Source organism: Larimichthys crocea, chromosome X (assembly GCF_000972845.2).
Source record: "Larimichthys crocea isolate SSNF chromosome X, L_crocea_2.0, whole genome shotgun sequence".
In the NCBI taxonomy this organism is placed as follows: Eukaryota; Metazoa; Chordata; class Actinopteri; family Sciaenidae; genus Larimichthys; species Larimichthys crocea.
Window position 1 is genome coordinate 31,353,485 of NC_040020.1, and position 25,979 is coordinate 31,379,463.

At 41.5% G+C, this 25,979-nt stretch overlaps 2 protein-coding genes across 3 annotated transcripts in view; one reads left to right on the forward strand and one right to left on the reverse strand.

Moving 5' to 3' along the window:
* The first annotated feature begins 1,080 nt into the window (after positions 1 to 1,080).
* Positions 1,081 to 2,726, forward strand: ier2b (immediate early response 2b). Its single transcript, XM_010737880.3, has one exon. It carries the CDS (start codon positions 1,277 to 1,279, stop codon positions 1,835 to 1,837), a length of 561 nt encoding a protein of 186 aa, XP_010736182.2. The 5' UTR covers positions 1,081 to 1,276; the 3' UTR covers positions 1,838 to 2,726.
* A 14,606-nt stretch (positions 2,727 to 17,332) lies between these two features.
* Positions 17,333 to 25,979, reverse strand: part of cacna1ab (calcium channel, voltage-dependent, P/Q type, alpha 1A subunit, b) — a 166,818-nt gene continuing 158,171 nt past the window's right edge. For both annotated transcript variants that reach the window (XM_027282430.1, XM_027282431.1), the window contains 3 exons: positions 23,241 to 23,439; positions 22,026 to 22,264; positions 17,333 to 21,401 (listed from right to left, as the gene is read on the reverse strand). In XM_027282430.1, coding sequence (XP_027138231.1) covers positions 20,673 to 21,401; positions 22,026 to 22,264; positions 23,241 to 23,439 — 1,167 coding nt within the window. In that variant the 3' untranslated portion in view covers positions 17,333 to 20,672. The remainder of the gene's footprint in view (positions 21,402 to 22,025; positions 22,265 to 23,240; positions 23,440 to 25,979) is intronic.

Sequence of the window (25,979 nt, forward strand, 5' to 3'; positions counted from 1 at the left end):
GCCGCCTGTCGTTTGACCTCAGCCGTGCCGCTGCTTAGTAACCTAATTTACACCGGTGACAACTCCATATATGGAGCAGGGATGACGCCATCACCGCTGTACACAGAGAGAGGGGGAGGGGAGGGGAGGGGGGTTGCTGCGGTTGCGCGCGTTCACGTCATGGCGTTTCCACTGTGCGCGTCCCCACGGGGTTTTACTACCGGATGGACCTTATATGGAGGCTGAGCCTGCGAGTGAATGACGTGGTGTGTGTGTGTGTGTGTGTGTGTGTGTGTGTGTGTGTGTGTGTGTGTGAGAGAGAAAAAGAGAGAGAGAGAGAGAGAGAGAGAGGGCAGAAACTCCCCGAGAGACACGTTTCCTTCTCCCACGTAAATTCTTCGAACCGCTGGATTTTACCCGAATGTAAACACTGACTTCATGATTTCACTCTTACTGAACGTGTTTCTTTTTTTGGATTTCACTCCAATGTCGCTTTAAAAAACACTTCCTTAAACACTGCGAAGCAACTGTCAAACACTTCCTCTTCTTGTCTGTTGTAAGACAGAACATGCGACTTATTTACTAATATTAGTTGCATTAGTGGTATCTGTATTATTACCCCCCCAAAAAAGTTACAGTACAAAATAAAAGTCGTGATAAAAACATAATTTTGTTGTCTACTAAATCTTATAGATACTGTTGCGTCGTAAAATTTGTATTTATACTAAACATACACATACACATTTAAGCCATATCTAAAAAATAAAAAAAAAATGTTTCATGTTTATAAGGTAACATATATCAAAAAGAGGCTTGCACATTAAACTTAACCTTTGAGATTGGAATCCATTAAATTAGACTTTTATTTAATGAGCTGCAGCAGCGAGGAATTTATTGAAACAGAAGAAAAAAAATTCAAATAATAAGAGAACTGTGAGAAAAAAACGGTAGACGGAACAGATGGTGTGTGTGTGTGTGTGTGTATGTGTGTGTGTGTGTGTGTGTGTGTGTGCGGCTGCAGTACAGCAGGTGTGGGCGGCGCCTGTTTGTCACTTACTGAGGAATGAAGTCCATGTTACGTCAAAGAGGAAATAAAACGCCACCCAGCTACTCGCACACTCTCATTTCTCTGAGTACAACAACTAGTGAACAGCGGAAGTCCGAGCTGAGACAAACTAGAAACTAGAAACTAAAGTCTCACTCGGGACAGATAAAGCTCGTCTGCTTGTTGGATCTTTGGTCAAAGTACCAAAAACAGCCGTGCGTAATTACGCGTAAAACAGCAACAACAACAACAATGAGTGCCACAACCGCTATGGAAGTCAACGCCGAAGCCAGACGGATCCTGGCCGTGTCGATAAGCAAGCTGTACGCCTCCAGGACCCAGAGAGGCGGACTGAGACTCCACCGGAGCCTTCTGCTCTCCATGGTCATGAGGTCTGCCCGGGACATCTATCACTCCTCACGGGAGTGCGAGGGGCCAAGCGACGCGCAGCCAACACAAGAAGAGCCGATGGATACCAGCTCCAGCCTGGAGGAACAAACCGGGCTGCCTGAGCCTGTCCAGCCTGAACCCCAGCCAACACTGAACTCAACCGAGCTGCCCCCAGAGGAGCCGGACAGCGCGGAGGAAGACAGTGATAGTGAAATCACAGAGGACAAAGAGAACTTGAGCCCGACAAGGCAGTCCAGGAAACGCCGGGGTAAGGTGTCGGCTGCGCCTGACTTCCTTCCCAGCAAGAGGGCGAGGCTGGAACCCGGGGAGGAGAGGTATGCGGCCCCGCTGGGCAGCTGTCGCGCCGGGGCTGGGGAGTCCCTGGCGGCTTTGTCTCTAAATCGGGTTATACCTGCCTTCTGAACAGATGGAGGGAGAAAATAGCCTCCAATGGGACTTTGGAGCGGAGTGATTCTCAACTCCTCGTTAACCTATAAGGACGGTTTGATTCCTTGGCGCACCGAGGAGCTGACCTACATCGGCGGTCCTGGGACAAAGGGATTACCGGGGCCATGGTGGCGAGCTCTCCGGTCGATCTGAATGTGCCTGCCGGGCTGGTAAAGCCCCCACAGAGATCAACAAACCGAGAAGAAGAAGAAGAAGAAGCAGAAACGGGCCCGAGGGAGCTACAGGCCGGAAAGTTTGAGGAAGAAACTGAAGAGGAGGAACTGGCTGTGTTACTTTTTGTTTCCCGGTGAATCACCTTCAGTAAAAATGAGTCCAAACAAGTGACTGCTGCTGACTCAAAGCGTGTGTATGTGTGAATCAGCAGAGAGTGATGTGAGTCAGTCAGAGAAGAAGTGAAGTGGTAAATGGCTGACCACATAGCAAGATACACAGACACACACACAGAGAGAGACACACAACAAGGACTTCAGGGAATTTCCTGCCTTTGTGCCGGGATATCAGACTCAAGCACTGAAAGAGGAAGGGCAGTTGAGGCAGACTCACTGCCACACACACACACACACACACAACTGCTGCTGTGGACTTTGATAAATCGATACTACTGCTTGGGGACTGTCCCATATACTGTGTTCACATGGTGCTTAAAAAAAAAGAAGAAGACAAAACAGGCTGTCCATATGGTGTTGGAAGCCCAGTAATATAAACTATCTGTCTTTATGTCACTGATATGTTTTTGTTCATGTCTGACCAGTGAAAAAATATTACCTCACATTCCAAGCTGCTTTTTAATTTGTATGATTGAATTAATGGTGTAAATATTTGTAATAAACTAATCAAAACGCTACTTGGTTGTCTTCCTGTCATTGTTCTGAAGTTATTTAAGGTTTAGGTGATGTTTAGAGTTGCTAAGTAACACACACACATACATATGCACTCTCTTGAACCCCTCCATTATGCTTCTTGCTTCCAAATTAAAAGACTATATTAGGCCACAGTTCACAAGGTCAATCCTTTATAAGAGGGAGGAGGCTGGTACAACCCAGTGCCAGTCTGGCTTGCCGCCGCTAATCTCGTGCTTACTGTAAGACACACACATTCAAACAAACAGGCTCGCTCCCACACACACACACACATGCCGTTTCCAGGGTCGTACCATTTCCTGTGGATTATGACAGAAATCTGAATCACATCCTTCCTTCCCAACATGACCTGACACTGATTCAAAGTGGGATAATAACAGTTACGCAACGTCACCACAGCAGCTGGGGCCAAACACCACTGCTGAATAATACAAAGAGCGAGCAGCAGGTAGTGTTTATAGCCTGAGGGCCTCTTCATCATCATCATCAGCAGCAGCAGCAAGCAGCTTCCTGCCAGATGACGGGAAGGTGACTACACCCTGAAACTCACTGATGACAGTGGTGTTGATCTGGCTATACTGGTTGCTCAGGTTTTCATCTAAGTCAACATCATCATCCTCACTTCTTCTTCCCAACATATTAAAGCAGAATCTGAGTCAAGATGGAAAAATGAAGACGATGATAACGAACTGAGGAATAATGACGATTTTATTATCCGTGAAGAGGTCAAATGAAATGGTTTGTTTAGTTTCCATGCTAGTATGATTCTACTTTTATTACAACTTGGATCGTATTTTGCAGTTTTGATCTTCATTTCTGTCAGTTAAAACAACCACCTAAGAAATGAGTGATCAGACAATCAGCCAGGTTGTAAACAAGCCCAGTCAAGTTTGTTCACACATTGCAAAAGAAACCGAATTATCCTTTAATGTCACACATTGTTGACAAGCCTGGGCAGTGATGAATCAACCAAGCATGGGTTTTACTCATAGTACAAATATGAGGTCACCAACGGAGATAAACAAACTTCCTGTGAGGCCATGTCATGGTGTCCTTTTATTACAACCTTTACATACAGCGATAACTTTACATAATTATGAACATTTAATATGATGTAATTATGGATTAGACTCTTGTCTTTTCTTTAATCTTGGTCTCTCAGAGTAATTCCCCAGAAATCAAAATATACTATCTACGAGGTGAATGTTAAAAAGTTAACAAAACAATCATCATCACTACCATCTTCCTTTTGTCTTCCCTGAATGATGATGAGGAATGGAGGGCAGAAAAAGTTGATAATCACGACACAGGGGGAGGAGATAGGAAATAAAAATGTGCCGACAATGATAAAGAGAGTTATTGTGATCATAAAAATGCGAGCAGTTCTGGCATTGGATGATTTTAACCTTCCTTTTTTATCCCTTTTCAGCAATTTTTACCAGTTTTGTCACCTTAACTGAAGTCGTACTTACGTGCCACCACTGACATAAAGTCCTAAGAAAGCAATAGATGAAATCTATAGCTAAACATCTACAGTCAGTCGGTCAACAGAAAATCTCCACGGCAACAGAACATAGGCTTTCTGCTGATAAGACTGTGTGACACAGGTGACATCACTGGAAAAAGCTCCGTCAGTGGACCTTGAGTTGGGGTTGTTTTGTTAAACCATCCTTGTCTTTCACCGAAAGGAGAATATGCCAGTGAGGTCATAGCTCCTGAACTTTGGACACTCTCTCTCTCTCTGGACGATTATGCTAATGTACTCTTTTTTTTTTTGTATTTGTACAACTGTCTTTTACTGTGGATAACACTGTGACATCTAAACTAGATAAACTTCACTTACTTATGGCTATGGTCCCTCTTTATTATCATAACATAAAACAATGTGCAACATATAGCTACTTTGATCATGAATTCGTCTACATGAGTTTTCCACGTTATGAGTTTTCCAATTAATCATTAATCACTCGTTCTATTAAATGTCAAAAATTGCTCATCAGAACTTCCCAAGATGACATCTTTCAATATTCTGCTTCGACAACTCTAATCATTTTATCTAATCATCATCATTTCTTTTCCTACTAATAATCTTAACTTCCTTTTTCTTCCATTTTAAGCAATTTCCCCAATGTTAGTAAGAAACAATGTCTACTTGAGAAATTCATTCAAAGAGTGACTTTTCTCTGAGTCATTTATTATTTAGAAGTCTGGAGAGGTCAAAGTAAGCAACATTTCACATGAAAAAAACAACAACAAATTTGAGAAGAAATGTTTCAATCATCTGGTAACCCCCTCAAAATGTTCTATGGGGGATTCCTACCACGTTCACGTTTTTGTTACGACTTTCATAAATGTTGTTTATGTATATCAGTGGCTTATCAGCAGCTGCATTATCACAGTGTGAGCGTTAATGCCTCCTAATATTATCACAGCATATGAATGTGCATGTAAACCCCCAATGAGAGTTTTATCACAGTGACCCTGATCTGCTCACCACATGGTGAAAAATCTGGGTCATATATGGGTTCACGCCCTCACTTTTTAACTTGTTTACGAATCCTTTAAGCAGCAACAATTATTGAGCTAGAGATGATTCCAGGGTGAAATAGTGTTTCTCATTTAAGGATGACATGTTATCAAGTATGTTTCATGTCATTACCATGATTAAAAAGGAGGAGGCACGGAAAGAGAAAAAAAGGATTGTGAGAACTGAGATAAAACAGGGTTACAAGTTGCCACAGGAAACTGAATGAGAATGAGGTGTGGTCTTGCTCCTCATCATAGTCGTAGTTTGGTTTTGTCAGTATGTCATATCAGTCAGCCACGTGGTTCAACAGTTGAGAGTTTGAGCAGAGTTTTGACTGGCAGAAATATCTCTTTGTTTGAGTCACTGCGGAGTTGATGCCATCGATCATTGTCTTTCTCATACTGAGTTCATTCTGTGTTATGAAAGCACAACAATCTTAAGTATTGTCCTTATGTGTGTGTCACATTAATGCTGTTCAGATATGATTCAAAGCTGAGCTTCAGCGTTTGAAAGCTCCAAATTATCCACAGATGGGTATAACAGCAGTGGTACATAATGTTCCACACAGCCACTTAAGTCAGAATACGTGTCCTTGGGCAGTACATGTGCTCAAATGAAACATTATTACAAACATATTTTTTTTAAAAGAGACTCACTCTGGCTCCAGTGTCCTAGATTTTAAGTAACATGTGTAGCTCACACACTTTGTGTTGTTGTTGTTGTTATTATTTCTATCAATTTGCAGGCTTGGGCTATTACTGTTGTGTGGATTTTCTTATAAAAAGCAAGACAGCAACTTGGTCACGATCTCAAGCGCCACTGATTCATTGTTCTGTGTAACTGTCTGTACTTCTTGTCACTCGGTGTGTGAATGGACTGTTAGTGACGGACTGTATACGCATGATGAATAAATACTGTCTTATCCATCTACTTCATGTACATAAAGCAAAATGCTACATAAACCATATTTTAACATCCTGTACACTCTGCACCTTTGCACTATTATCTTATTCTGTCAACAAATGCTATTGTTTGTATATAAATATGTATGTGTGTGTGTGTGTGTGTGTGTGCTATCTGTCAGGCTGATTCTGATTTTGTGTCTCTGTACTATCTTATGTAATAATACTGTCTTTTAGTTAGCAGTTAGCTCACACAAGCTCACACTGGTGCAGGTGCAAGAGGTGCTTGTTGGCATGCTTATGTTACCTAATCAGCACTTAACACAAAGACGCTAAGGCTGATGGGAATGCCGTTATTTTTGCAGGTATTTCGTCGTAAATCAAGTATTGGACGAATTGAAATGTTGACCTGATGGTGGTGCTACATGAAAAGTGAAGGAATCAGCATACTGATTACAGTTAATCCTGGTGGGGACATCAATATCTGTTCCAAATTTCATGTCAGTCCATCTAATACTGGTTGATACATTTCACTCAATCAACATGCGAAACTGCTGGTGGCACAAAAGAGGAAAAGTCAAGGGAACACCAAAGTCAGTAGGCTCTATCCTCTGGGGACAATGCATGGGTAAAACATAATAAACACTTTGCCAGTTCCACCTTTTCACTAAGATTTTGGCATCAGAAACATAGTTGTATTGACCTTTGACGTTTGAGCGGGCTGTGGTTTTAACAGTCTGTGGGGAGAGCAAAAAAAAACCCAACAACTTTTTAGAAAGTTATCTGCAGAATAGAAGAAAAGTGTCTTTCTTGACATTCTCGCATATCAAGCTGATAATCAGACCGCAGAGGAAGACTTTGTCCTGATATCTGTTATTTGTTTACGGGATATTTGCTGGTTTCTCTAGAAGTCCAGAAACATTGACGTTTGCCCTTAGAGGCTAAATCGTCATTAGATGATAACTGATGGGTTCCAAGATTTACTTTTCTCTAATTTGGTGTATTCGAGGTTGTTACACACATACATACATTCACAATACAATAAAAAACTATTGAGTAATTTAAATGGTAAGAATAATCATACACTATATTTATCAACGGGAAGACCAAAACTAAAAATGTCAATCTATAAATACAAAACTGACCTCCATTTTTCAGCCCACTAGTATATTAAAATCGATAAAATCGAAGCATAGTTTAATGTTAGTTTAGTTTTTTGCAGAGGTTACTCAAACGGCAGTAAATTGTGTATTTGGTATTAACTGCTATTATCCATAGATGAATCCACATTAGGTGTTGTAGTGAATATTTCCTGCAGCTCTATTGTGAGCCAAAATAAACTACAGTGTGAGTCACCGAGTGCAACGGTGTATGTGGTTATTAATAGTTTTTGGACAATAATAGAGAGTATAAAAGATAAAACATGTATCAGGCTTTGGATATGCACACAATATGTGCTAATAAAAACATTTTTAGTGTTGATCTTTTGATAATAAGAAAAATGTGGAATATCACTCCCATCCTTTAAAATGTTGTGGAGACAAAACAACAACATATCTGTAACATTTCATGCTAAACAAACATATTTTCTATAAAAATATATTATTGCTGCAGCAGCTCAGCAAACCGTAGGCACATTTTCAGTGATTCCCTTGATCAATCCTCCATTGTGACGGCCATATAGTATGTGGTAGTCTGATTAAGATGCAGAGTGCAGAGGCCAGACAGTCACAGTGACGTGGAGCTCTAACAGCTCAGAGCTAAAAAAAGAACAACGCAGGAAATGTCTTCACACAGGATGCATGCATGCATCGACTGGCGCGCACTCCTGCCTGTGATGGAGGCAGATACAGTGTGTGACCAATCAGAGTGAGGGAGTCATGTGCAGATGTGTGGGGGCCGACACAGGGTGTTTGATCATATCGCGGTGTACACCTCCATCATGATGATGATACTGTGGTTATTTGATTGCTAATATGGTAAATGATGACTGCATTACACAAGCTGTGTCATTAAACTGGAGAACAGCACATATTTTTGGTTCATGTTAATATGAATACGTTTATTAACATATAAACATTATATATTAAAGGAGGACTAATGTTTTTCAAATTGATGCAAGAAGCAAACAGAACAACAAACCTTCCATTTGAGCTCTTTTTATTATTTTATTATTTTGTAATCCCTCTTCTTTTGCACCGATTTAATAGCACCTGGCAACTGGAGATTTGGCACCACCAGCTGTTTATTTCATTGCAAGTCAATTCCTAATCTATGTAACATGCGTTTTCTTTCTATTTCTATTCCAGTAAATTGTGCCCTACATTTGGATGGAAACCTGACTTGTGATGGGAAGAATTAAGCCCTGAAACAGTGACAGGACAGCTATCACTTGTGATGATTTGATCCTTTTTGCAAATCTCATAAGTAAAGGCTGAAATATTATAAAAAAAAACATATATTGACTATGACTATCATTTTATATATTTATTATTCAGCATACAAATGGTACGGTTTAAGAAATTTGTCACAATCTACCAGTTAGTGACATCAAATAGAAAAAGATCAGAATCAATATCACCTTCCTGCAACTCATAGAGATCAAACTGGGCATGTCAAGTGTAAGTTTCTTTGAGCAGGAAGTCTGTTGAAATTTGGTAAGAGAGCGGCTCGTGGGTTTCTCTGGAAATGAAGAGGAAGTAATTATGTGCTGTATCTCTGTGTGTGTGTGTGTGTGTGTGTGTGTGTGTTTGTGTGTGGGTGGATTTGTGCTATCAGTTGAGAATCACATGTCAAGAGGCTGTGAACACATGACCTCATGCCTCTCACAGCGCTAATTGTATGACTGACTGAGATGTTTCATTACAGCAGAGGACTGACTGACTATGAATGTGAAAAAGTAAAGACGCCTGCATGTCTGTGTGTGTGTGTGTGCACTTGTGTGTATGGCAACAGCAGCAGAGCTGGCAGAGACAGGAAGTGATGCGTTGATGCTGGCGGGTGACAGAATGCGTAGGAGGAGTCTATTTTAAGACTCAGCTGCAGGAGAACAGAGCACTCCAATACATCTGGCCTTGTACAGCTGTGTGTGTGTGTGTGTGTGTGTGTGCGTGTTCACAATGCAGTGGGCAGGCTAATGGCCAGGGGCAGTGCTTTTAGTGTTTTTAAATGTTCTTAAAACCCACAGGTAATTGCATCTTTACACAAAAATCTAATTAGAACATAATTATTCTTGTGTTTTTAAGCCTATTTAGGTGTCAGTCGAATGCCACCCAGAGTGTGTGTGTGTGTGTGTGCGTGGAGGTGGGAGACAGACGAATGGACAAAGCAGACAGAGAGGAGGAGGAAGGACAGATGTGAGGAGACGGAGGTTTTGCAGGAAGAGCAGCAGGCGTTCAAAGAGAAGAAGGGGAGGAAGGGACAAAAAGAAAGAAGGAGGAAGGATGTCAATAAAACGTGACTGCACAGGGAGGGGGAAGTGTAGGACACAGCAAATGGCTGTGGTGTGTGTGTCTTCTACAGCCCACATCTGTGACGTTGTGCCAGACGTAGACGAAGAGGAGGAAGAGGGAGGCAGTCTGAGGACACTCAGTGAGGGGGCGTTGGATTTCAACATGTTTTAAATTCTTAAATGGAGGGAAAAGCAGCTCGATGGGTTCTGTAATGTCGTCTCACCTGTGATGACTCAGCCGCCTCTGAGGGGGGTTTATCACTCTGCAGGAACAATTAAAGCAAACTATTCAGGCAGATGTACCCACTCCACAGAAGTATGAAAGAAGACATACGTTTACTACATTTTTTAATAATAAATTTAAAAAAAAAACTGCAAAATGAGAACTGCCTGCATCTTCGGCTGAGAGGTCTGATAAAAAAAGCTAAGAGCGAACAGTTATGTCACACTGTCACAAATGTAAAAAATGTTTCATTTGGCTGAATGAACAAATAATTATTGGATGTCAGTATTTTTTATAATCTCTCACAGTTAGAATTACAAATGCTTATCATTTAACAATGTTATATGGTATTACAATTAATGGTACAATCCATTAACAATTTATAATAAACACTCTAATGTGTAATCCTGTCATACCTTTAAACCTACTATTCATAATTTGGCTCTAAAATGCTAATCAGTTTACCTTTGAGTGATCATGCATACATGTAGAGTGTAACACGGTGCTGTTACATCTAGCTCTGCCAGTTGTCGTGTGAATTAATGGTTACTGCTGCACAGAATGACAGTTATTATCAATAAATAAATATTGTGTGTCAGAAAGCTGTCAAAACTGTCAGGGATAAAAACAGTCATTTATGTCATCTTCACTGACGGGTCATGTAGTCACAGTTTTTACAAGAAAACTCAATATTTCCCTCCGACCGGTTAGGGAGCCACAGAGAAAGATTGTTAGAGCCCTGTTGACCTACGTGTCCCCTCCAAACATTTGTACTTTGTATGGATGTACCATGTCACCTCCAAGTTCCTATCGTGTATGCTGGAAAACAATACATGGACCCAGGTTTTTCATTTGGTTTCAGTTAGTTTCAAATCTAGTTAGGAATATCCACACCTTGAGGACAATATTACATAAGAGTCTGAGGTCTTAAGATCAGATTTTGACTGGACTCATCTTGATATGTTGATATTGTTTCTTAGTGGTGCAAATTCCTACAAATTTGTAATTAATCTTTTTATGTTCAACCAATTAACACACCGTGAACCTGTGGCTTTTGTCACCTTTTAGGGGCTGGGGTGCAGTTTTCTGATTAGTAATTAAGAAATTTGTACAAAATGGAAATACTCAAATCTATCTTTTATGTTGTAGTTGAATCAGTGTACTTGTCACCAATTGTACTCCTTAAAGCACAAGGCTGCTGATATTCTAGATTTCTGTTGTCAACAAATCCCATGAAAAGTACAGAATAAACTAGCCTAATCCTTGAATTAGGTAGAACATGCAAACTCCACACAGAAAGGCCCAAGCTGAGGTTCGAACCAGCAAGATGCTGTGAGGTGACAGTGCTAACCACTGTACCACCGTGCCGCCCTAGATGCAAATATATGACACTTGTAGTTGTTATTTTCCTTGTACTACCTTATACTCCTGACATTGAAGTCAGTGTTTAAAATGATAAACTTTGATAATGTTTTTAGAATTAAAAATTAAAATGTATTTGTATAGGACATACTTTTCGTGATCAGTTTTGTTTTTTTCTGTATCTGATGTGATTAATTAAAATTAAAATAATCTGCATAGCATTATATTTTTCTCATCTTTTTCTCTACTTGTGGCTTCTTGTAGACCTTAAAAGAATAGTTTGATATTTTAGAAAAATGTTTAGTTAGACAAAAAGATTGGCACCACTCTGGTGATAGTTAGAAAAACACAGGGAACAGCTAGCCTGGCATGAAAAACTGTCAATACATCTAAAGCTTGTGCACGTGTTTTATCTTGTTTGTTTAACATGGACAGAAACTGAAATATGAAAAATTTGAAAAAGTTGTTTTGTCATATCCATGAGGTTGCCAGGCAACCAGTGGACTCTTCTCATCTAACTCGTGATAAGCAAAGCCACGTGTAATCAGACCATTAAAATGTTGTTTGAGTGTGTGTGACCTGCCTGAAGTGTGTTACTGAGTGCAGGATCAATAAAACAGACAGGAGGATGGGTAGAATGCATTCTCTCTGGTTTATTCAGGTTCTTTAGGAAGAGTTCTGTTTGAAATTACAAAATGCACTGGTAGAAACAGCAGAGATAGATAGAGAAAGAAACAGAGGGAGAGAAAGAGATGGTAAGAGAAAGAGAGAAAGAGAGAGGGAGAGAGAAAGAAGGGATTTCATAGCCGGAATAAACGGGAATAACATCACCAGATTCAGGTTCAGGCAGCTCTTTACTCTCAAAGGGATTGTTTTTCATCAAGGAAAAGTTTTGTATTTCTTCTCCCCCTTTTTAAAATCATTTTTTCTTTTTTTTGTTATGTTAGTTAAAGTGTTATCTATCCTTGTTCCCCCACGGTTTTTCCCCGTGAAATAACTGGCAAATATAACAAACAAACATTCTTTGATTTCATCACCAAAGTCATTTCCATTTTTTATCAGGATGATTTTTTTTTTTCATTTTTGTTATTTTTTTTTTTTTGGTCAGGTTTTTTTTAATTTTTTGTTTTTAAAAATAGAAGAAAAAAGAAACACATTGCTCTTAAAAACATCTATCTATATATATTTTTACATATATATACTTTTTTCTTTATATTTATTTTTTTTAATTCCTGAAGTTGACTTGTTACCCCACATAGTGGCATGCACATTGCACATGCAAATCTGTAATTAAATACTTCTCTTTTATCTTAAATTGCCATGTATGTTTATTTTTTCTCTTTTTTCCCCAACTTGCTGAGTGAATCCTGTATGGTTTTCTACTGTGGCACTGGTTCGGTTTCTACTGGGTCGAGTGTCTGATGAATGCATGAATTTGCATGGTGATGAGTTGGATGGGTTGGTAGTTGCTTTCCCCAATGCATCTCCTCTGGTATCATTTGAAATTATATTCAACCCTTTGTAGCTAGTTTTTACCAATGGATGGTGGCTGGTTCATCCATTTTTATTTTTGTATATAAAGAGATATAAAGGTGATACTGTGATATTACTAGCTGTAAAGTGACATAAAGTAAAATGTAGAGTAAAATATGGTCTCAAGTGGAAACTAGTGTGAATACCAGAGACGAAAAGAGAGAAATGTCCCTTATCTTTGGCTAAAGTGTATAAGATTGGAATTAAATTTCTTTTGACAACTCAGTCTTCTTCTTCTACTTCTATCAAATGATGTCCTATAAAGGAGCTAACAGTTCATTTTAGCAAACCAAAACCAATCAAGGTCTGTCAATGTTTGGTTCAAGGACCCCCAAATCTTACTATGTTACGTAGACATAACAATGACTGTAACGTGTTGGTGGTCAGAGAATAATAAAATCTGTGCTACAAAGGGGTAAAGAAAAAAAAAAGATCCTGCTGAGTCCCTGATCTTGTGTCACCTCAAGATGTTTTGGGGGAGATCGGCCTCCAGCATCTGGGGCGCTAGCGCCGAGATGTGAAGACAGATCTTCTGGAAGCAACTTGTCTCCACTGGTTTGATGGTGATGGAAACAAATGGAGAGGAGAGAGAGGAGAGCTATTTAGAAAGAGATAGATGGAAACAGAAAGAGGGTCCTTGAGGGTTGCTATGGTGACAGCAGGAGACACTTCACCCATGTCTCTCAGGAATCAATTTACTGTAAGTCGGTCGAGAGAAGTACTGAGACCGGCAAGTATCAGGGATAAAAGTTTTGATAACATGCACAAAAATGAAGTTGTTCCTTGCGTCAGTAATTCCTGCCCGTTAGTATCATGTGTTTGCATTAGGCAAGTGGTGCATTTCACTAAATTATCATATTTAGATAAATAAATTATGAAAAGCTCAAACACTTTTTAAGCTACATTTGAAGTTGTTTCAGTACTTTGTTCACTCTCTGCCCAGCAACAAATGGCAGGCATCATTAGTAATTAGCTTGTAAATATCTATAACCTGATGTTTTTCCTAGGAGTTAGTGTAGACCAAAACAGAGCTTAAAGGAGCATGAATAATAATTTTTCATTTCCCCAGCAGTTTGTGCAGCTTTAAACTATATTTTAGGCAACAGAGTATGCTTCTCTTCTGTTAGTTTGTACACACTCTTTTTCATCACAAAAGACGAAATATAAGAATTATTAATTCAAGTGAATGAATTATAGATTAATGTGCAGAAATCATCAAGAATTCATCCCCCAATACCTGCTGGATAAACACCTACCTACCTGCTGAAGACATACACAAAAACACACAGCACACACACTGCAGCCAGACACGTCACAGACAAAACACACCCACATGCCGCAAGCATGAACTCATTCAACCTGCACAGATGTACAGTACACCAGTCATAATGAGTCATGATGCTGAAAGCTCAATCCCACCACCTTGTGTTTATGGATGGTATTACATGAGGAATGAGCAAGAGAGAAAAATGTGAAGATGCTGAGGAGGAAGAAGAATGAAACACACCGAGGGAACTAATGAAGACAATTAGTTTTTCAGAAAGTTTATGGATTATATACACAAGAATTACAGAGCCAAAATATACAATAGACGGCATGGGAGAGAATGGGTGAGAGAAATGACATGATTATCTACTGACCCTCCTTCACCCTCCACCCTCACCTGTCCAGGCCTGACTTAACAATCCCAGAGGATGGTGAGGAGTGGGTGAGGCAGGGAGGGAGGGAGAGAGATGAAGATGGCGATGAGGACATTAAAATCTTACGTGTGTGCGTTGTGATTGTCTCAGAAGGAGAAATCATCGTGTCCTGTACAGTGTAAGGCACTGAGGGTTACCTACTGTAGCTGATGGTGTCAGGACATGTGTTCACACACATACACATACACACTCATATACGCACACACACACTCTAATAAACTGACAAATACATGCAAGTTCACTCCTCTTACATGTATACGCACACACATTCCGAATTAGTGCTGAAATGATTAGTCGATGAGTCAACCTATAAAAAACAAAACAAAAACAATATTAAGAATCGATTAAATGTTGAATTTATCTGTTAACCGAAAATTCCGAACTTTCTCTGATTCCAGGATGATTTATTACTTTTGTTTGATATCCTTGCAAATTAAATATCTTTGGATTTGTCAGACTAAAAAAAGTTATTTATTTGTATATAAACTATAGAGGGGACAGTGCACATCACTGGATGTTAATGTGCAGGTAGGTGCATAGTAATATAGCAACATAACAACACTGTCACATAATAACTGTACCCTGCACTAAGTGTTGCATTCATTTGCACTTTGCACCTTCCTTATTTTATCCATTTCTGTCTAGTCTTGCCTAGGTTGTATATTATTTTACATTACACAGCATACAATACAAAAATTGAATTCTATCTTATCTTATCTTCCTTGAATGTATCTTATCTTATTGTTATTTTGAAACTATTTATGTGCAAAGCTCAGCAACAATATGCACACATAGTCTTAAACAACAAAAAATATAAAGAACATATGAAAATGGGAATTTTTTAAACATTTTTCTGTCAAGACTAATTAATTAACTGATTAATCCTAAGGATAATTTGCCAGATTAACGAATAATAAAAGTATACGATTCAGCTCTAAACACACCACAATACTCAAAACAGCTGCACACACTCTCAGACACTAACACACATGCGCACGCACACACACACACACACACACACACACACACACACACAGTAAATGTCTCCCTGTCGCAGCAGTAGCCACGCCCCCCTCAAAGTGGGACCAAGCGTGGCGGGGTGATGGTGACAAAATGGCTTCTGAGCATGAGGATGAGCCCGAAAAGTGGTCCAGTGCCATTGTGAAATTGTGTGTTTAACATCACTACGACCTCTGCTGCTGCTTTACCCCCTCCCACCCACAAAAACTCCACCCCAAACAGGACCCCTACGTCATTAAAAACTCTCTCATTGCCTTTTGACCCTCCCGCCCCCGCTCTTGACCCCCTACACACACACGCATGCACACATCTAGTGCTGTACAAAGGGGAGACCACGGCGTGGCTTCAGCTACATAAGCACAACTTTTGGCAGCACTACTGTACATTAAAACCCACTGTGTAGTTTTTTTTAGTTTTTTTTTTAAAGAGAGCCCTTATTCGTGTTTTTGTCGACACGTTGCCTCACGACTGACCCACTGACACAATTTCACAGCCGACTGAGTGGATGGGTTGGTGCGTTTGTTAGTTTTTCCTTCGTCCCATAACGAAGAAGAAGAAGAAAAAAAAAAAAGATTATCAGAGGTTAAAGACTGATGGGAGACCGAAGCCGGAGGTGAAGATGCAGAAAGTGGATGTGGAGAGAAGTGATGACTGAGCAAAAACCTTGCAATCCCCCCCAACACCGTTCAAAAAAGTCAGTGAAACAACAACAGAAACAAAGAAAGAAGGATCAGATTTTTTTTTTTTTTCCAAATGGGACTTGTTTTCGGAAAAAGCGCACACACAACATGCTTTCAACGCATGGGCAGTGTTGTGTGTCGGCCATTTTGGATCCGCTGTTACAATTCTGGACAAGCGAGTGGTTTTGTGGAGCCAAAATGGAGGTGGATTTTTCCTGCCTCTCAAGTCAACGCACTTGCTGTCGAGTGTTGGTGCGTCGGCAGGCTGCTTATGGGGAGGTGAGGAGTCAGAGTGTGTAATGTAGGTTGGTGAAAGGAGGGAAGGGGGGGGGGCAGGGGGGGTCCACATTACAACATCTGACGCCATGCCAGGTAAAACCATACAATAACTCAATCTGAGGCCTGCTTGTTTTGTAGCTGACTCTTCCCTATATGTTCTATCTATCAAGCTACGTAACTCTAGAGGGACCTGAGAAGTAAGCAAACTGCTTTGCACCTCTGTAAACCTCTCACTACACCGCCTGAAACTGGACCCATGACATATCTGGGATGGACACAAGATGCCATGCCTAACAGGGAAGTGAAGCCAAGAGGACTAGCTTGCAAGCAGAATCAACAATGACCATTTGAATCATTAAAAGTCAAAATCCACAAAGCTTTGATTCAAACTGAGTGGATCTCTTTAGATTTTTTGGCCGGATGCGATACTGATTTCCCTACTTCAAGTCTAGCCTCTTGGCTATTTTCTCACTCTGGCCCAGCCTCAAAATCACCGCTCTCCCTGTTTCTATGCTAGCATGGGAGCTGGTGGGACTCGACTTTTAAGGCGTAGTGTGGTCGATCTCAACTACTACAGAGCGTAAGGGAGAGGATGGGGGGGTTGGTGGACAGGGCAGACAGGAGCGGCTAGGGGCAAGAAAAATTGCGGGGTGATGAATGTGACTCTGATACAGAAGGCACTGTGGCTCTGTAGGGGGTATTTTGGAAGCATCCCCACATGCCGTAACCTCTCGTAATGGGAGGTGAGGGCAGAGGGGTTTCAGGTTTGCGCTCCTTGACTCCCGTCAAACAAATAAACAATCAACAAAAACTAACCCCCCCACACCCATCTTCACTACGCTATGGTGAACTACTAGGCCTTGAGGGAATACATTTCAGAAGAGGAGAGAAAGATGATGAGGATCATCTGGGGGAGGGGGGAAAAAGACAGTGACAGAGGTACGTGAAAGAAAGGGGTTTCACTGTGGGTGTGATGTCAAGTGACGTGTGCAAATGTGGTGTCTAGCTTCACATTTTTCTCAGATCCAAGTGTTCCTGTTTCATTAATCTGTTGTGCAGTACCACAGCGTTGCAGTTTCTCCTCTGAAATAATACGATGAGGATGCTCATGAGGTCTGCATAGAGTCAAAACACGTGGACTGGGGTTTGTTTTCTGGCTTCTGCGACTGCTAAGAAAACAGTGCGCGTTTTCAAGAGTAGCTAGATCGTTGACCGTGTCATGAGCATGAACGGTATGCAAAATAAATGAATATCTGAAACTCTAATTATATTCTGTCTGTTATCTATAACTACGTCTACTGTATTATATCTAGATTTATATGTAGTTTATCATCTATATTTATCTATACTTTATCATCTTGTCCTAGAGTTATTGAATATTCAATAATTGTTGTCCCTCATAACAATAAGGAAGAAATTATTATTCCTAAGTGTTTCTGTCCTGTAATGCCTTTAGTGTCTTCAGTGTCGCTCTCTGGCAAGCTGAAACAACAGATGTCAAAGCAGATGGACAGAAAAAGAAAGAGATAGATGAGGAAAAAGAGGTTAGTGGATACTGAAGTGGGTTCTGGCAGAGGAGGTTTCAGCTTTGCTACAACCTCATATGATTGGATTAGTGATTTGGTGACTGTTCTCTGGTTATCCAGACCTGAGAGAAAGGGCTGGAGGGGAGGTCAGCATTGGCACAGACAGGCAGACAGAAGGACGGACCAACAAACGGACAGATATGGCGTCTCCCAGGCTACATCCATGTTTCCTGACTAGGACTGGACTTCATCTATATATCTTACAAAGATATAGAAGACGGGTATAAGTGGAGGTTTCACTCCAGGTCTAGAAACCAGGATGTGCCCCGGAGGCTGTCCTGTAGAGGGGAAAGGCAGGGCGGATGTGTGCTGATAACTGCTCCCTGGTGGCAACAAAAGAGAACAACACCACCTAATACTGACACCAACACTGTACCACCAATACTGTGCTGTCATTGCCGGCAACCAATGCCACTACAAAACCGCCCGACAGAGGGAAAAGATTGAAATTCGTAGTTTTTTTTTTTGTTTTTTTTTTGGCTGCAGGTGGAAGAATTCAACCATGGTAGAACTTTAACCTCAGTAAACAGGGTTGTCTGAAACCTCTAAAAGGCAGACAGACTCTTCCAAATTCTCAATGATCTGGTCTACCCCTGCATTAGAGCATAAATTCTTGATCTTTGGGTTGGCTTGACATAAGTACTGACCCCATAAATCATCAAGTCAGGTACTGACCTCTACCTCAACCATTCAGAAAAGTTGTGTATTTTTAAGAGTTGCGTTACAACACGCAACGCTACTACGTGAATGTTCCCAAGCTGTCATTGCTCCAAAACGTTGCAGGAAGGCATCGGGAACCCGGTAAACGTCATTGAACGGGGGGATAAAAACATAACAGATGTAAACAAGATGGACATAGCATACTTAAACTCCAAATAACATGACAACAAATCTACAGAAACAGTTCTATCAATCAATCAATCAATCAATCAATCATCAGTGTCATCATCATCATCGTCATCGTCATTTTGCATTGACATTGATATCATTATTCATAAGACTATCATCATTAACAATAATAAATCAAATGTGGTAGAAGTCCGCTTCTCTCTACTCTTTCTCTCTCGTTTCTCAGCCACAACAGGAGACTACAATGTGATCCTGCAATGTTTCCTGTCTTTTTTAGGTTGTAGAAACGTAGCTTTTGAACCCTGTTGGCAGAAAACTGAGACAAACTAAATAGCCGACTGTCAAAACCTGTTTCGAGTAAAAAGTGAACGGAAATTACATTTGAGATGTAAGAGAGAAAGAGTCTGAAAGAAGAGAACTTCTTTTGTAAACCTAAATGCAAAGTTTCCTATAAAGCCCCCAGGTCCCACCCACACCAGTTAGATTTCCTCTCTAGTATGTATTTAATCAGTCATGCAGGTTTCCATCAAATTTTGGACTCCATAAAAGATCAAAGGAGGCTGAGCGAATGCAACAGAAGAACCAAGCTCCAATGTCCGAAGAAGAACAAGAAGGAGAAGTAATCGATAGAAGAAATACTGAAGAAATTAGTCTTTTTCCCCATCCCTCCTTTCCTCTCCTCCGCCCCATTCAACCGTGTGATGTCATTTCCTGTCAGGTCATCCTTCGCTTTGCGTTGGGTCGAACAACTGAGGAGGAAGGGGCTTGACGAAGTGTCCGACTCCCTTCTCAAGTTACCTGAGCTCACCTCCTCATAGCGCACTCGAACAGGAAGTGAGCCCACACCGTGCCCCACCCCCCTCCACGACCACCACAGCCGGACAGGAAGTGATGTCACACCAGTTCCGTCAGCATTAAGTGAGTCTTTAACAGTAAACAGAGATGATAAAACTCATCAAATATCAGCCAGCACTGTGATTGACTGGTTTTTGCAGTATAGGCGGAGCTTCCTGGTTCTGTCCCTTGGAAAGGAAAAAGGTTAAAGATAAAGTGGTTGTTCTCCCTTTTTTTCTTTTCATTGTTTGTCATGTAAAGTTTCATTTTGTTCTTCATTGTTCAAGTTTGATTTTCTGGAGGCATAGCTTGGCATGTAAGGGTTAGGGGGTCCTGGCTTTTTGTTAATTTATTTTTCTTTAAACATATCTGTTCAAGGAGCAGAGTCACAGCAGTGGACTCTGTATTCCAGCTCATTTTCAGGCTTTTACATTAGCAGACTGGCCAGCAACAGATAGCACACATCTGACGAGACTGACCAATCACATTACAGTCTGGGAGAAGTGCTTTTAGGCCTTGTAAACTGCGACCATCCCTGGCCATTTTACATGCTCCCCCTTGCTTTCCTGTTTCCACACCTCTCTCTTCCTCTTGCAGCCTGGCCTTGCTGGTCAAGCATAGAATTCTGTAGTGTAGTTCTGAGACTGAGAAAGGCAGAGGTAAACTGTGCCCGGGCCTTGCCCTAGTTGTCTTGGCAGTCTCTTCTTCAATTTATCCATGTGCTGCTCTGTCACTGATTTGAGTCTTACACAAAATTTGTAAAAGGCTATTTGCAGCACCTTCAACCCCTTCCCCACCACCTGTTCTCTCTCATTTAGAGTCCGAAGGTAGAGAGGTTGGAGGGTATTCAACCCTCCCCACCCCCCACCACCAACATTTTCTCCACCTCTGCTTTATTAAAAGTCTACATATCCAAGGCCAGAGCACCAGAGGCTGCTATTCTTCTTCTCCTCTCCTGCCCTTATCCCTCGCTCCCTGTGGTTGCTAGCACCAGTCATCCTCATCCGTCTCACTATAAGGTTCATGCAGGCCCTTGCGGGGCCCTCGCGCATGGGGGGGACGATGGTGCGGGTGGGGGGGTGCCCCTGGTGGCCCCCGCCGATGTGGAGAAGGTGAGGATGAGCGGTAGCCATTGGGCACCCTGCGTGGATGCGGGTGAGGGGGCGGAGGGGGCCCATGGCGGGCAGTCCTAGGTGAGCGTGGGTGTGGGTGAGGATTTCCCCCATGTGGGTGTGGGTTGCCATGAGAGAGGCTTTGCTCATAGGCAGGGGGCTCATGGTGCCGCTCATACTCGTAGTCGCGCTCGTAGAAGGGACCATCGCCCTCCAGGCTGTCTCCAGGCGGAGGCCCGCTCCAGCGACCACGGTGAGGGGACCTAGGTGAGCCGTGGAGGGGCGAGCGTGGAGACTGGTGCCTAGGGGAGCGCGGCGAACCATGCCGAGACGAGGAGCCCCCGTGGTGTGGAGAAGCGTGTCGTGACGGGGGCCGGTGGTGGTAGCCCCTGTCATGGTCTGGTGGGGAGAAGTGTCTGGGGGAGGGAGAGCGCAGTCGGCCCGGTCCCGGGGGACCGTAGCCTGGCTTTCGGACAGCGGGGGAGTAGGTGACATGTGGACGAGGGACAGCAGGGGTCTGGGGTAGCTGGCGACGGCCTCTCCTTGGAGTGCTGGTCCCCGAGGTGGAGGGGACCGGACTGCCGCTCACCGAACTACTGCCCTACAGCAAAATGTAAACAAGGAAAATCAAAACGCACCACAACAACAACAACAGAGACCAGAATAGAGCAGAGTGGTGGTGAAGATAGATAGATAGATAGATAGATAGATAGATAGATAGATAGATAGAGAAGAGATAAACACCATTGAAAATCATTCAAAAACATAGTGATGAGGCAAAAAATTGACACCAAGAAGCCACACGTCACATTGAAGAAAAATGGACAGAGAGAGAAACAGTGATAAAGAAAAAAGCATAACACAAAAAAGAGAGATTGAAATCCATAAGTAGGTGTATGACTTTGTGTGCACTCTTACTGGGTAAAAGAACAGTTGTGGTGAGTGCAAAAGGCAGGGGTTAAAGATCAGGTATACTGAGACTCAAGCTTTAAAAACAGTAACATTCAGTCTACTGTAACCAACATACAGCTTAGGTATGATGCAAAGTACCATTGTCAGCACTGAAGTATTAGGGCTTTTATCCAACCTGTATTGAGTAAAAACTTTATATACAGATATGGAAATCAAAAAGAAAGAACGGGAAAGACAGTGTTGGACAATATTGGGAAACTGGCCTTAATATTTTATGATCCTTAGCATTAAACTCTGTGTCTTTGGAGCCCACCTGTCTGTGTCCTCGTCCATCAGGTCCCTCACTGGGTGAGCGGGACCAGTGGCGGTCATGAGGATGCCTATGAGGGTAGTCATGGCGGTCAGGGCCATAGCGCTCCTTGTCCATAGAGCTGTGATGGTGATGGTGGTGATGGTGGTGACGACGATCCTTGGTTCGACCACGGTCCCGCTCACGTTCCTTGGGTGGAAGGTCGCCTGATTGCGTAGTGGTGCTGAGGTCTGTGCCCAGGCCTAGCAAGGAGATGTCTCAGTTTACATGTGTAAATACAACATCACTCATTATTTTGTCAAAACGGCATCTACCTGAGGTGAGAACATGCATTGAAAGATTACACGTCTCACAAGTTACTGTAAATAATATTTCTATATAAGTGCCAGATTTAAAAGAAGAAAAAAAAATCCACTACACCTGTGCAGTGAAATGTAGAGCAAAAAAAAGTAATTAAAAACATGATCATCACTACTGAGTCCAGGAAGTAGAGGAGAGTCTCCTCCATCAGATTAGAGAGCTCTCCAATTATAAAGAGGATTTAGAGTTTAACTGTGCCAGCCTTGTTGCATTAGTTTTACAGCTGAAGCATGCAATTTGCACTTACAATTAGTGATGAAGTGGGCTATCTGCTTGCACAATGTTCTTTTCAAGGACTTCTTTGTGCCAAGACTTGACTTGCATAAAATTTAGTGAATATGATGACAACTCTGCTCTCTAAGCTCCATAAAGGCACAGCTTTCTCTTAATTGCCTCAATAAAGTGAGTTGTCCTTGACTAAGCTGTACTACATCTACGGTCATGTTATGCTTACATTACAGACACTAATGTTACATTACCATAGGTACTAAGTGAAATAAGTAAAGTAAGAATTTGTACCGTCTCTGCCTTCTCTGAAATCTCTGAAACCACCAATAGTCTGAAAAATGTCCCATTTGATGGTTATCCCGAAAAAAAAGGAACCGGGACTGGAAAATTTGACCTTCTTACAATGCTGTAGTCAGTCACAGGCAGACAGACACTACACTACAACCACACCACCTATGTGTTCAATAGCTACACCAAGTTGCTCTCAAATGTGAGCTTTACTTTTCTAGTGTCACCTAGAGGAAGCAAATTGAACACACATTATTTAGAGCTGTATACTTTGTGCAGATGTTAGTCAGATGTAAGCGAGGCATTAAGCTTATACGTAGATGTCTGCTACAAGTGACTCACCCGTATCTGCATCTGTGTATCTGGTCAGGGAACGCTGGGAGGCACGGTGACTCCTGTCCCTGTGTCTGCGTCCTCCATGTCTCCCCTCCTCAGACACCACCCTCTCCAGGGAGTAGTCGTCCAGCCTCACACCACGGCCCGTACGCCCATGGACCAGGCTGGAGGTGGAGCGACGCATTGCACTGATGTCAGTGATGGTCTGAGAGGACGAAGGACAGGAGGAAATACAGAAAGGGAGAGGGACAGGCAGATAGGAAGACCGTAAGGCAGGAGAGGTTGTGATAAGGTGAGCAGAAGAGAGATTTAAAAAAAAGTGGGGGAGAGAGAAAGAAGGAAAAAAAGAAAGAAAGAGAGGAGAAAAGAAGTGAGATTTAATGCGTCCTGACCAGTGGAGTCCAACCTCAGCTGCGAGAAGGACGGCACTCATTAAGCTGATTTTAATGAGTGTATGACACTACTACAGACCTGCATATGGTGGAAAAGCCTGTCAGATTGTGCATTCATGTGTGTTGTGTGGCTACTGAATGACAATATCTGACTTGGGTCAAACAGCAGTACCAAGAAAGTCTTGGTTTAGGTGGGTGGCGGTTAACCACACTAAGACAATTCAGGTTTTCACATGTTGCATTTTGTTTTGATCATATGCTGTCTTGTGTGTCGACCTGCACCCATCTGATCTGGAACAATACACTAAAATGATCTGTGAGTACTATTTGACCCATCTTAAAAAAAAAAAAAAACATCACATTATCAGCTTACGGTCTTTGCATTCAAATAGCTTGACCCATAGCACCTGAAATCCCAAACTACTAAGGTCTTTGACAAGCACATGTAATACCATGCTTCTTCACCAAAACATGGAGGAATGAAACGGACAGAAAGATAAACAGGGAACTGACAGGAAGAGAAGAAAGAGGCAGAGAGACAGAGAGCAAGCATGAAGGAAGGCCATAGAAACCATGCCTCACATGCACAAGGCAGAGGAACCTACTGGACTCCAACTGGCAGCCATATTTCATTTAAAACCACACTCTACTACTTTGAAAGCCATTTTTTCCCCCTCCATTTCAAAGTTGGTACATTATTAGACTAGGAAGAAAAGATCTTTGAAAAAGTGACACTAGTTTTATAAATATTTATAAAATGATCCCTAGTTTTAGTACATAAAATTACAGGAACATAGACAGCGGATCAAACCTTTATTAACAACTTGAATGTCAAAGAAGAATAAGCATATTTATGCATCACCAGTACTATAGGAGTTTGTTATAGCTGACGAGTAGAAGAATGAAATCTCAGTGATTTGGAGGGTAACATTTGGCAACATGTTAATATATGGATCACCATAATCTTGTTTCATTCAGTCCACTTTCTACTTAAATTTATTTAAATATTTAGAGTTATTTCGTTTCATATTCTGCTGAGATTATTTTTTTTTTGTACAAAAACTGCTTGGTCATTTACGTCTATAGGTAACACAGAGTATGACATAATTCAAATATGGCAGCCAGGTGGATGAGGTAAACTGACATTCCATAACCTGAGAGCCTGAGAGCCTGGTCAAAATGATCTGCAAGAATCCAACAAGAAAATCCTACAGGACTTATTACCATATGTAAAAATCCTAGAATCCACTAGATAAGGTGGAGAGCATGTAAAAAAAAGTTACATTAACCTTCTATCCTTTATATAAATCTGTTTGAACCTGCCAAATGCTGTGTGTATATGTATTGAATATCTACTGCACAAAAGTAGTGTACTTCAGACACTTCAGATAACATTTAAAGTAAACAGCAAATGCTATAAAAGAACTGGCACCAGTTTAAAGTCTACATCGTGTATTCTGGAGCCGGTCTTGTGTGATTTTCTTGCTGGGGTCATTATCAGGCTCTTTTGACCAGGGCAGGACCCTGCTGACACTCTGAACCCCAAGAAAGCTTCACATCACCCTGATAAAGCACACATCAGTCTGCAAGCAGCAGGCCGGACAGAGACTCAGACGAACACAAGAGGATTCATCATCCTGAAAAAAAGAGCTGCGCTACACAGGCAGCAATCTGCACACTCTCCGAGTAGCTTAACACAAGCCATGCATGCCCACTGCTGGCAGCACAGGACTACATGTGTGCATACACTTAATATGCTTACACACACACACGCACACACGTTCATTCACACACACACACACACTTGAAAAGGATGCGTTATTTTCCTAACTTTCTGAGCATCTCTTTTGACATCTATGCTTCTTTTCAATAACTATGTTAACAAAGCCTCCCGGTTCTATGTGTTGTAGCGAATATTTCACAACGCTAAATCTGGACAAAACAATCGATGACTACTTGGATTATGATTTTTAAAACAGTAAATATGAACGAGAAGATCAGAATGCACATGTCTACTCTCTTTTGCATTGTTGGGGTGCTCGAGAGAGTGAAGCTTACATGTGTTAGCTTCAGTCATCATACTGCTGCCCAGTGACTTTTTCAGGCTGCTGTCTGACTCCTGTACAGCATTTCAATCTATTTATTATAGCACATTTGATGCAACATAATTCATGAGTAACTGTAGAAATCAAGACAGACAATTTAAGTTAAAATGTTCAAAGAACGAAGTTACTACTACTATTAGTACTTCTATTTCTACTAATATTAATACTAATACTATTATAAATAATTTTCTCTTAGAGAGTGTGTCTCTGCACTGTTCTCTAACTATACACAGAAAATATAGTTTCTG

Excerpts from the sequence above, each read along its gene's own strand:
- ier2b (XM_010737880.3), top strand. The coding sequence starts at position 1,277 with ATGAGTGCCACAACCGCTATGGAAGTCAACGCCGAAGCCAGACGGATC.